This window comes from Zalophus californianus, chromosome 6 (genome assembly GCF_009762305.2).
Source record: "Zalophus californianus isolate mZalCal1 chromosome 6, mZalCal1.pri.v2, whole genome shotgun sequence".
NCBI classification, from domain to species: Eukaryota; Metazoa; Chordata; class Mammalia; order Carnivora; family Otariidae; genus Zalophus; species Zalophus californianus.
In genome coordinates this window covers 32,309,331-32,322,246 of record NC_045600.1, presented here as the reverse complement: position 1 = coordinate 32,322,246, position 12,916 = coordinate 32,309,331, and the positions used below count along the sequence as shown (strand labels likewise).

Below are 12,916 nucleotides of genomic sequence, written 5' to 3'. Positions count from 1 at the left end.
ACATTCAGAGAAGGGCAGGAGCAAGGCTGCCAGTGTGGACACTTGTGAACATCCCAGGCGACCTGCATGGGTGCCCTGTCCAGTTCCCTTCTTCGTTTTGAATTGTGCAATATCCATGCTGCAGGAAAAAATGCCTTTATTTGCTGTTATATATTCTGCCTCGTTTGATGTATTACCCCTGAGAGAGAAGTAGATTGATCTGTGCATGACAAATTGGGGCCTACCATCTTGGTGGTTAAAAGTGTGGACTATAGAACCAGCTGGCTTGGGCTGGAATCCTGACTTCAGCGCTTATAAGTTGCCTGCCTCAGAGGGTTGTTGTTTTCTTCATCATCATCGTCATCATCACCCTCACCATGATCACCGTCATCATTACTGTGGGAACCCCGGAAGGCTCCCTCACCCACCCCAGTCCTGTAGGATTTTCCACTGTTTTAGAGCCATTACTCTCCTTCAGGAGTCTTATATTAAAATGCAAACACCGGAAAGGGTAACACTGGAAGGTTTAAATCAGCTGTCACCTTAGAGCTAAAGAGAATCAGTTGACAATTTATTTGCTCAGAGCCAAACAGGCACCTGAAGGGACATAACAGAAGGAGAACAGGGTCTGTAAGGGGAGGCTAGTGAGCTCCAAGGGCTGACTTCCCTTTCCACGTCTTATTTAGAATACCTAGGCCTCTGTGTTTTCACATGTAAATTGGGAGAGACCTTCACACATACAGCACAGGGATAAAGTAAAGAACAGTGAGGAAAATACCCATCAATCATTTTAGGAGCCCACTTTGTACAAAGCACTGGATTGGGCCCTATAAAAGGAATGGGTGTGGGATCAAAGAACATGCCCCTGATCTTGGCAATCCCATCGAGAATTCAGAACATATACCTAAGAAGTAAATTGAGGTAGAAATAGATAGCAATCCTTTAGAAAATGCAAATTCACACAGTGCAAATTGAATCTGCTTGGCCCAACAATAAATGTTTACTGATGAATGGATTGAATGAATAAATGAGTGCTCGGGAAGGAGGAACTCACGGTAGAATGTCAATGTGAAAAAAGCCCAAAGGCCTAAAGGCTTCCCTGTATTGTCTGTGTTCTGCCACCAGAATGTCAGCTCCATGAAAGCAAAGGCCGTGTATGTCTCACCCCCTGCTATATCCCCTGCATCTAGAACTGTGCCTAGCACAAAGGAAAGTGCCCAGTAAATATTTGTGGGTTGAATAAGTACATGGATAGATGGGTGGGTGGCATGAGTAGTGGAAATTATGTCCAGATAGTAGTGGGATTTGGGACCCAGCACACCTATACCTTAAATATTCCTCCAAAGACTTTTAAAATATTGATGACCACTTTCCTTGCAAGAATAGGCAAAGAAAGGAGAAAATATATTCATTAGAGTATAAAGATGAACTAGTCTGATCTGAAGGAAACATTCAAGAAAAAACAACCTGGCTATTTGCAGGGGGGATAACAGCTCACAATATCACACACCTGCCTTGTGGGGCCTTGGGCTTTCTGAGCCACCGTGTCTGCACTCATTCTTGCCCAACTACATATTTCTGTGAACCCTCAGAGGATTCTAAAACCAACTTCACACATTGCACACAGGGTTGAGTATGATAAAAATTTTTCACTAGGGCCCTGGAGTTTTATTAAGCCCAGTCAGACCCTCCCTGTAGGTCATTATTGAAGAAGGTGGGATGATACTTGACAACAGCACAAGTCAGACAATGAGTAGAGCACCCCAAATTTATGGGATGACTGAACATCTAAAACAGAACAGCCCAAATAATCTACTAGGGAAGGTTGTTTGCTTTAGAAAAGGATAATTTGTAGTTTGAAAGGCAGAAAGGCACAAGGGCATGGGGTATCCATTCAAGTGTTCAAAAGGGAAGACTCTGTATGTATCACAAAGATACATGGCAAACATCACCTTTTCTCTGAAATGTGTTGGGCTAGAAAATGAATTTACACTTCCCCTCTCTACTGTGTGACACTGCGGAACCTTCCTGTCAGAATACTCATATAAAAAAAAAAAAAAAGAAAGAAAGAAAACCCATATTAAAAGCCATATGCACCTTCACCCCAGACCTCTTAACATCATGTTTGCGTTGAAGTGTTTGTGGTCATGGGTTGCTTTGCGTGTTTAACCACTTGATGGTTCTCCTCCAGTTGTTCTCTTATTTGTCGGTTTCCCCTTTGGAATTTAGGCTCCGATCCAAACATGCTGCACCCAGTATGGTTTGCTGAATGAGAAGAAAAGGACCATCACTTGTCTTGTTCCAGATACTGCGTCTCCACTGAAACAACCTGAGACCACACTAGATTTTTGTGAACCACATCCCACAACCAACTCACAGCGAACAGTAGTTAACTAGCGCTCCTAATCCATTTTCTGAATGTTTAATCTCATGTCCCCCATTCTGTAACCAGTAGTTGGTCCTCTGTCCTCAAGGATAAGGCCTTACACGTTTCAATAAAATTTCATTCTAAAATAGTTGTAGGATTTGTCCCAACCTTCTAACTAAACTGAGATTTGTTTTGGTATTATGATGATCTAATCCAATATAAAACCTTTTTTTAAGATTTAATTTATTTACTTGAGAAAGAGAGAGCTCGTGCTAGCATGAGCGGGGGAAGTGGGTGGTGGGGAGAGACAGAGGGAGAAGCCAACTCCCTGCTGAGCAGGCATCCCAACACGGGGCTCTATCCCAGACCCTGGGATCAGGACCAGAGCCGAAGGCAGATGTTTAACTGACTGGGCCACCCAACACCTCTAAATTTTTTGTTTTCTGTTACCATATTCAGCATCCCGTTAATGGGTTTAATTACATGATCCACAAGTCCAAATGTCACCTTTTTTAGTAAGGTCTTCTTTTAGTACTGTATTTAAAATTGACCCTTTTCTCTGATCTAATATACTTCCTATAGTCTTTCTCTGCCTTTTTTCCCTCCACAGCATGCATAATCATCTAATATACCATATATTCTACCTATTTGTTTTGTTTATTATCTTTTTCTTCCTTTAGAGTATAAGCTCCATTAGGGTGGCAATTTTTGTTAGTTCCGTTCTCTGGTGGATACCGTATTTGTTGTACGGATATGGTTGATTGTATCATTGTCCTTATCCAGGTCAGTAAGAATGTTGAACATTGACAGGACCAAGGCTAGAATCCAGTACATTCTACTAGAGGTTGCTATTGATCTTCTTGTCACGTCCAGATCCACTTAATGGTATTAGCATCCAGCCCAACATGTCTTCCCTTTATCCAGAAGGATATTGAGAATTTGTTACATTTTTTGCTGAAAAATCAGATATTTCATGTTGGTGGTGGCTCTCTCATCTATTAATCTGGAAATTCTTTCCAAAAAAAGGAAGTGGGATTCATTTGACATAACTGATCACTTCCTCTTTCTAACTGCATACAAACCATCCTTTTGATAACCCATTTTAAACCCTACACAGGAAGAACAGGACATTAATCAATGACCTTCCCAAACCTGTGATTCTCTGGAAGGGAGGTCCTTCCAGGTGTGAGGTCCCTCCAGGTGAGGCCCTCCTGGCTTTATTCACAGTGAGCATTGTGTTTGCTGGGAGTGGAAGCATTCAAATGATGGAGGCAGCCCCACTGAGCTAGAGGCTTAGGCTTAGATTCCATTTGTTGTATTACACTGGAATATCACATCCTTTGTTTTCCTGAGTCTCAGATTTTGCAGTCTATCAAGTAAAAATGGTAATATAATTTTCAAAAATATAGTGTGATACTTTATTGATTATTATTTATTTATATCCTTTTGGTTTCATGTCCAATTGCTTCATGCAGACAATAAAGATCTGAAGTTTGGGATATGTTTAGTTTATTTCTATTGCTCTTTGATCTAAAGGATTTATATTTCTTTCCTCCATTTCCTTTTTTCCCATTCTTTCTGACACAGCTGTGGTTGAGGCCCTTGTCATCTCATCCCTGAATTATCACAGTAGCATTCTAATGGGCTCCAGGACTCCTGTCTCTTGCTTCTTCATCTTAGATTCTTCAGTCAGGCTAATTTCCTGGAAGCCAGCTGCTCAAAATGTGGTCTGTGGAGCACAGCATCAGCATCTCCTCAGAGCTTGCTAGAAATGCGGATTCTCAGGCCCCACTCAAAAATCTACTGAATGAGAAACTGCATGTCAGCAGGATCTGTAGGTGATTCATACTCACACTGAAGTTTGGGAAGCACTATCCTCTCTTCTGTTATGCCATTCTCCTACCGAGGGGTATCCATAGACTTCACATTGAACCATCCCTAAACTATCTCTGTCAGAAAGGTTCCGTCTAATTTTCAGGGGAGATGTTTTTGACATGAAGATGCAAATGCCCACCTATACCATCTACTCATTGGTTCTGAGGATGATGAGCAAGTTTATCTAGATAACTTTGGAGCAGGAGTAAAAATTATTGAGAGTTACCTTGAGTTGAATCCTTCCAGTAAAAGTAAAGTATTTTTGTTTTTGATGAGTGAAAATCAAGGGAAGTACTTGGGAAGCATATGTGATGAGTTGTTTGGAAATGTTTTTGTGAGTTTGACCCCGTGACAGGAATTTTATATATTTAATTTAATCCTCACAATAATCCCATTTAGGTGGGTGTTGTTATCCCCATTTTACATGTGAGGAAATGGAGAATCCAAAAGGTTAGGTTGTGCAGAGCCACAGTATTGGTTAGAATTCGGGCTATATACACCATAGTAACAAAAACAGTGGGAACTCAGTGGTTCAGGAAAGTGGCTCTATCTTGAGATGGGCAGATAACCCCAGGTGGGAAGCACGGACGCTTTATGAGGTTACCCCACTTCCTTCTCCCATGTTGCTTCATCATCTCCCAGGATGTCCACCTCCATGGGGTTGAAGCTGGTCCCTGCCCTTGGGAAGATGGAAAGGGAAAGTGGGGAGCACATAATTATTTAATGAAAACATAAGTTTTCAAAATATTGGAAGTGCTACCTGTCACTTGTACTCACGGTCTGTCAGTCAAAGCTTGGTCACATGGCCACACCCAGTTGCAAAAGAAGCAAAGAAATGTTGAAACCTGGAGAGTTATTAACTAAAAAGAAGAAGGGAAATTGGCTATGAGGGGAAAATTGCAGGCCTTGCCATAGGCACCAAGCTGATTAGTGGAAGAGCTGAGATTCAAACTCTATGACTACAACCTGTGATCTTTCCACCACATTATACCACCATTTCTCATAGCTGACAGTCAGTAAATGTTTGTTGAACTGAGATAAATTGAGATATTACACATAAGCCTTTTGGTTATTTGAAAGTACTTCTTCCTTCTCTCTTGCCTCCCTGATTACCTAAGTAGCTCTGTGCTAAACTGTCACTATGTTTGACAATGTTACTTTTTAAAGCAGGAAACTGATTTTCATCTTCCTTCAAGAGATTTGTATAAAATAATAAAATAATTCGCCAGTCCTTAGAGCTACTGTGGAACCATATGAAGTATGGTAATCGTTGTTAATGGTAATCATTTTTTTAATGATCAAATGGCTATCCATTTTAAAGGAGGTATTTTGTTAGGAGAATGCCACTGCTCAAAATAGTTTTGATATTGTGTGTTGGCTGGTGTATCAGTCAGCTCTTGCCTCAGTGATGCTTCAGGACAACCATACCCAAATCTCAGAGGTGTGCAGTAATAAGCATTTAACCAATGGGTACCTGGGTCTCCTGGGGGTCAGCTCTTTAGACTGGGGCTGGCTGGCCAGCACTGCTCCAGGTGTCTCTCATCCTCCTTCTGAGAGAGCAGGTTAGCGTGGATATGTTTTTCTCTGGCAGTTAGCGGAAACATATGAGCAAGTGAAGATATGAGAGGCTTCTCGAAGCCTTGGCAGAGAACCTATTAGGAAAGCAAGTTATATGGCCAAAACCATGGTCCAGGACCATAAGAAACACCTACACCTTAAGTAAGAGGAAATGTGGACACATGGCAAATGGTATGAATAGCCTTGGTGAAGAGTTGGGGCCAACAAAGCAAATTATCATGGCTTTGCTTTTACTGAGTTATTTTGAATATTTATAATGAGGGTAAATCTTTATCTTTTGAGGGTAGCTTTGAATTTCCTTTTAGCAAAATAGCTAAATTTCTAAGTAAGTTTAAAGAATCAGTTTAGGATTATCTTTGGGCAGAAAGGTAGCTGTTTAAGCATGTGACATAAAATAATGAAACATTTCTAGAAGAACCAGCTCAGGAATATGGCATTCAGTGGCAGAATAGTTGGGATAAATGTATAGCTTTCCAAAATGACCAGCTGATTGAAGGAATAACACTCATTTGGTTCTAAAATAATTTTTCTAAAATAAACTTTATAGCTTGTAGTCACATGTCCCCACTTTGTCTCAAAATGGGAAGGGGAATGAATAGAGGGTCATCTCTGACATGCCCTTTGACCAGCCCTGGCAAAATATGCTTTGTGTGCAGATTCTCATCGCCAAGTCCCCTCTGGCTCCCTTCACCTCATTTGCCTACACCATCAAGAAGGAAGGCCTGGTTCTTCAAGGTAAGATCCTCGGATTAAGCCATTTCTTTAAGCTGATTATGCTCAGTGCTGCCTATGGCTGGTGATAATTACTGCTGCGCTCCTGGTAGAAGCTACTTCGGGACAGAATCAAAGGCCAAGATGAATTTGCCAATGATATTTATCCTAATGAGATAAAAGAGATTGGCAGTTGTGGCAAGAACTTAACAGAAGGTGGAGGTAGGGCTGGGGGAGAACTGCTAAATTTCCTAACAGAGTACAACAAAGACTGAGGGTTAAAGCACAGATCTGGGAACCGCCAACCCCCAGACCTCTTTGCAGATCCTATGGAGTGAGGAAGCAGGCGGTAGGCCTCTGACACCAGTGTGGAGGACCTGAAAAACCATCTGGTCTGGCCGCCTGTGGGGCACTTTGTCATGGCTCCATGAGCACTACTTCCTCGGCCTCTTTCTGGTTACTCCATGTCTGGTCCCTTTACCCAAGTCCCAGCTGGGGACCAGGCCTTGCTGACCTGCTCTGGTGACAGGGGCCTGGGACTCAGGAGTGAGAGTTCTGACTCACCATCGAGTGCCCCCAGGCTACAACCTGGAACTCACTGATCTAGAGGCGTGGTTCCCAATGCTGGATCTTCTGGTGATTGCAGAAAATAATGAACATGAGAGGTAAATTCAAACACCACTGAACTTAGCTCACAGAGCCAGATGTCCAAAGCTGCTTTGTAGGTTGAGAACGGTCCCCACAGAGGTGCTCAGATGCACATCTGTCCCCCACTGTCAGGCAGGAGGCCCTCCCCACAGAATGCACGGGTGAACATCTGGTCTGAAGCCCAGGGGAGCATATTGGCATTGCTGTCGATGGGAGGAATATCTGCCCTTTAGGATTTTGTAAGTTGAGTGCTTTTCCCAGGTTTATGAAACAGGGCGAGTCCTTACAATGTTCCCATGGAGACACACTGCATTGCAGAGATCTAGCAGGAATTCTGTGGGGCAGGCTGGAGGGTTCATGCTTTGGACCGAGGAACAAGCTGCAGCCTTCCCTTTCCTTCCCCTTCTAAAACGTCCGCTTCTTAATGGACCCGGAAAGCAGCGTGTTTGTTTGGTGCAGCTGAGCCCCACAGCGGGGACTCAGGTCCAGGGAAATTTGGGGTAAGAACTACTGACCTTTGGCTCTTAGCCTTTGACTTATGCTATCCAAGTTCCTTGGTAAATATTTTTTTTACAATTGCAAATATTGTTTTCTGACAAAGAAGCAGAGATTTTAAGACCAGATTAAGCAAAGCAAACAGCAGGCCCCTTTGTTACATACTCTCTAAGGGTGTATAACTAATAAGCAATCAGAAAGCTGAACTTTTATTTACCCAGGACACCGTGTGGCTTTTGGCTCTTCATTTTTAGAGGCTTTCTGAAAAGATTAGAAATCAACTAAGTATCAAATGTAGATGAAGATTTTAAGAAATTCTATGGAAGACTACAAGGCAATTTCAGGAAGCAAAGAGGCAGTTCTGCCCAGATGGCTTGTATTGAGAGCCTTGATACAGTGCCTCTCTCTTGATCACGGGCCTTTTGGTAAATAGCATTTCTAAGCCTGACCTAATCTTTTAGGATACTTTTAGGATAATATTTGTGGGAACAAGATTCACAGAGTTGCCTCTCTGGCACTCATTGCTACGATCATGATTTTGACAGGAAATAGGAATTGTGGACAGAGAGTAGAGGCTAGAAATGAAATGAATTGGTAGAGGTTAAATATCTGCAAAGATTATTAGAAAAAGCCAGGAAACAAAGGAGAAGGTGGATTACGAAAGGAGGCTGACCTATAGCTGTGTGTCCAGGAAAGAAAAAAATTCAGGAAAGTGTCCCATGATGCAGGAACCCCGACCAGTGAATAAAAATGTCTGGGAGGCCGCAGTGCCTCACCTGGTTGCTTTTGAAGCTTTTTCTCGACCCCACTCCCCCAGCTACACCTCCCTCTGTAAGGTTTTCTGAGGCAGCAGAACCCTTCTGCCCCTAGCAGACACACCACTGAATACAAACCTCTGGGTACTCCCTCCCCAATAGCTGTGTGCTCCCAAGAATTTGGGAAAACAAAAAGGAGCTCTGAACCTGAGAAAGATGGTGATCCCTCCTCTAGTGGAGAGACCCCGTGGATTTCTGTTCCAGCTCTGGTGTGATCTTGAGAAAAATCTCTGTCACCCTAGTTTTGTCAGCTTGAAAATGACAATGTTGACCTTGATTCAGCGCTTTGCAAACTGTGTTGCAACCCACTGGTGGGTCATGAAATGAAATTAATGAGTCACAACGAGAATTTTTAAAAATGAAATAGAGGAGAATAGAAAATATCAGATTACTTCACACGTATTGCACTGTTTCATGAAATATTTCTTGTGTGACTGTGTGTGTGTGCATTATGAATTTGTGTATATACAGTGCAAAATGTTTTTCTTACTTGGACTGTAATCATTGGCCTGGGTGACCTCTAAAGGCCTTAACCCTTCACCTTATCTGATTCTCCTAGGAGATGGCGTACTTGTCATCACTTAGCTCACTCAGCAGAGTTGTACCTTGAGATCTCCACACACCAGAACAGAAAACGTACTTTTTGCCCCTCCTCTTACCAGATGACTGAGCTAAAAAAACAAAACAAAACAAAACCCACCTACACAATTCCCCAGGTTTAAGGCAAAGAAACCTTTGATTCCTGGGTGGTAACCTTGGAAAGGTACCAACAGCCAAGGCCAAGAAGCTTTCCTTGTGTGAGGAGTTGCTCTGGCATGATAGCCCCAAGTTGGCATGGAGGTTGGTGGGTTCCTAGTATTGAGGAATTGGGGGGGGGGGTGGGAAATGCAATCCATGTCTGAGGGGCAGGGAGACAGAGGGGGAAGGGCTGGAAGAGGGAGGGCAGCTACCGGCTACAAAAGAAACTGCCAGCCCAGCCCCTTGGGACTGGACATTCGGGATTTGTAATGGAGCCAGCCTGGAGTGGTAAGAAGAAACAATTCCTATAGGCTACCCTTTTTTCAGGGGGTTAGTGAATGTGGGAATGATCCCTCAGTGCCTTTTATCCCCTTAGCACGTCCAAGACTCCTACCAGCCTGCTCACCAGGAGGTTTTATAATACCTGAAGTGCTCCTGTGTGCATAAGCAGAGGGTGGAAATAAAAGGTGAGGCCGAAATTCGATTTCCCGGCTCCACAGGCCATTCCCCTCACCAGTTCTCAAGGATTAGGATGCTAAGAAGAGCCAGCAACTGGGGGCCTTATACCCTTCCTGCCCCTTTGTTCCCTGGGCTGGGAGGAACAATACGTCCACAGGCCAGAGAGACTGAGGGGCCTGGTTAGAGATTTCTCAGGCTGCTTTTTGAAATACTTGAAGGAGCCAGTCTGTGCTATTGTTGTCGTAAAATAGAAAGCGGAACTATTCTCCTTTTGCAAAAAAAAAAAGAGAGAAAGAGAGAGAGAGAGAAAGAAAAGAAAGAAAGAAAAAGAAAGAAAGAAAGAAAGAAAGAAAGAAAGAAAGAAAGAAAGAAAGAAAGAAAGAAAGAAAAGAAAGAAAGAAAGAAAGAAAGAAAGAAAGAAAGAAAGAAAGAAAGAAAGAGAAAGAAAAAGAAAAAGAAAGAAAGAAAGGAAGGAAGGAAGAAAGGGAAAGAGAAAAAGAAAAGAAAAACTAAAAAGAAAACCCACCCTCCTGGCATTTTCAAGAAGCCGCCTGCTCAGGCCATTCCCATGGTAATGCTCTGCTGTTTGCGTTTTCTTTGTCTGTCCTGCATTTGTCGAGATCGTGGCCTCATGGTTGGGCTCAACACCCTGGAAATACTTGGCCCCAAAGGAGTGGAAGCTCACAGCCACCAGCTTCCTGATGGTTCAGGCTCTGAGACAGGCCAGGTCACAGCAGAGGGATAGACAGCCCTTTTGTGCAACTGAGGTGGGAAAGGTGGAGGGTATGGGGGTGGCTCCCATGAAGCCTTTTCTCCTGTGCCCACTGGGTAGAAAAGCTGAGAGTTTTGGCTGGCTCAGATTGAGGCTAAGGGACGCGGGAACCTAGGGGAGAGGAAAAAGCAGGGGCTGGCTTTGGGACTCGGCCTTAATTATGGGCCCACAAAAACCGCATGGCCGCAGAAGGGAAGGGAGCATTTACAGGGAACTCCAGCTTGACCCATGTTCTCCTCTGGTCGTGTTCTTTGTTTCCCCAACAAGCCCCAAATGTTGTGCCCTGCAGAACACAGCTGGGACCTCTGGACCTCTGGGTCAGGCCAGAAATAAAGATTAAGGTTCTGTAATTGAAAACAGCCAGGCTGTGTTGCTGATGCTGCAGGAGGCCCCGGAAAACCCCAAGGCCAGGCTCTCCCAGAGCCGGCCTGGCCTCCATCCTGGCCTCATGGCCGTGGAGGCCTGTCGACTTGGTAAGGAAGCGGGGCTGGCCAGGGAGTGAAGAGGCCAAGTCAGCAGGGGCTCCTCCTTATTCACTCTTCCTTTGCCCTACTCTCTCCATTTCCTCAGGAATCCAGGGAGCATTTAAAAAACAAAAGCCAGGTTGTTAAGGACATAAGATAATGGCTTAGTTTCTTGGTAGGACAGAATTGTGGTTTTTATGTTGTTTTTAAAAAATTAAAATTAGGTAGGACAGGTTGAATTTGGATTCTGATACTGTCCTCTGTTAGTTTAAGTCTGAATGAGCAGCATAAACCTTGGGATGGGGCTGGGGAACCTCAGGGGGAGCCCAGGGCACCCTGAGATGGGTCCAGAGAAGACTCTGCAACTGAAGCTAGTTTCCTGTTTTTCCAGCCACCTAATACAGGGACTCAGAAGAAACCAGAAAACAAGGAAACAATGATTTTTCTTAAGAGCTGGAAAGCTATGCACCTCATCTTTCTTGTAAAATCAAGAATGGTTGTTTGATCTCCTTTTGAAGCTTATTGGGAGAGGCATTAATCTCCTCTATTTGTTCCCTTGTCACAGAGTTGGGTTAGATTCTTCCACCCCATTTTCTTAGTCACTGAGCCAACTGGATGATTTATTGAAAAATTCTTTTCCCCCAAATACCACCATCTACGTTCATCAGATTTCAGTTGGAATTAGTAACCCATATAAATGTTTTCTGCCTGGTAGACTCAAAGTGACCCAGAAGATTCTCAATCCATTTCCATCCACGTATGGAGGTCTCCTTCATAAATACAACCCACACACCTGGCAGAGCCTGGCATTCTTGTGGGAGCCTGGGCAGAGAGCCCTGGGATTCAGTGGAGCAGAGAGAGTGAACTCCACTCCCAGAGGTCACAGACAAGAGGGCAGAGCAGGTCTGTCACATTGTCTCTTGGCTGCCAGGTGCCCCTGCAGCCTCAGAAAGCTGGGGCAGGCCAAGGCCTTGACCTCTGTGGCCCCTGCTTGCCTGTCAGGGAGGAGCTTCCCTGGGGAAAATGAGGAAGGATGCCCCTCTGCCAGTTCTCTCCTCTTTTTTGACATTTACTTCACATTCCCTGCCTCCATGACATCTCCTCACACCAACCCTCTGCTTTGTTTACTTCTTTTACTCTGGCTATTAGTTTCAAAGAGAGATTTTGTTTTTAGTGTGCAAAAAAAAATTAAAAAGAAAACTTTTTAAAATACAGAACGGGACAGAAAATAATAAAACCCATGACTTGAACACCCAGAATTAGCAAATGTTCAAATTTTGTCACATTTGGGGCACCTGGGTGGCTCAGTTGGTTAAGCGACTGCCTTCGGCTCAGGTCATGATCCTGGAGTCCCGGGATCGAGTCCCGCATCGGGCTCCCTGCTCGGCGGGGAGTCCGCTTCTCCCTCTGACCCTCCCCCCTCTCATGTGCTCTCTCTCTCTCATTCTCTCTCTCTCAAATAAATAAATAAAATCTTTAAAAAAAATTTTGTCACATTTGCTTCAGGTCTTTTTTTATTATAGGTATAAAACTTGACAAAATAAAAAACTCCTTCGTACCCGTCCCAGTCCGTCCCTTTCCTACCTCGCACTCCTCCACACAAGTAGAAATTCTCCAGGGTTTGATATACACCCTTCTCCTCATGCTGAAGAACTTTTCTACATGTATGTGAATCCACACATAATATTATGATTTGTTTTGAGTGCTTTCCAAGTTTGCATAAATGGTTTATTATACACATCATTCCACAACTCGCTTTTGTCACTTCATGTTGTGTTTTTACAATTTGTCCACACCGATCCACACAGACGACATTCTTTCACTTTAATGAGGTATCCGTAGTCATTGTATGAATACACCATGTTGTCCATTCCCCTGTTGGTGGAGACTTCAGTCATTTGTTAACTCAGTGAATTTCTGTCGCACGTGCTGCTTGGTATGCTGGTAGGAGGGTTTCTGTAGGTATATAGAGAAAGTGGAGTGACTGGTCAGAGGGTATGCACATCTTAATCTT

The 12,916-nt window shown here is 43.7% G+C and overlaps 1 protein-coding gene across 6 annotated transcripts in view; it reads left to right on the top strand.

The window, feature by feature from the left end:
• Positions 1-12,916, top strand: part of RAD51B (RAD51 paralog B) — a 635,945-nt gene that overhangs the window by 551,444 nt on the left and 71,585 nt on the right. For 4 of the 6 annotated variants that reach the window (XR_003515555.2, XM_027568936.2, XM_027568935.2 and 1 more), the window contains exon 10: positions 6,457-6,535. The exons of 1 other annotated variant lie outside the window; for it this stretch is intronic. Coding sequence is in view for 4 of the 5 variants with exons in the window: in XM_027568936.2 (XP_027424737.1) it covers positions 6,457-6,535 (79 nt within the window). In the remaining variant the exon portion in view is untranslated. Of the gene's footprint in view, positions 1-6,456; positions 6,536-11,293; positions 11,544-12,916 lie in introns of those variants that run through there. One more of the 6 variants, XM_027568938.1, reaches the window with a different exon arrangement.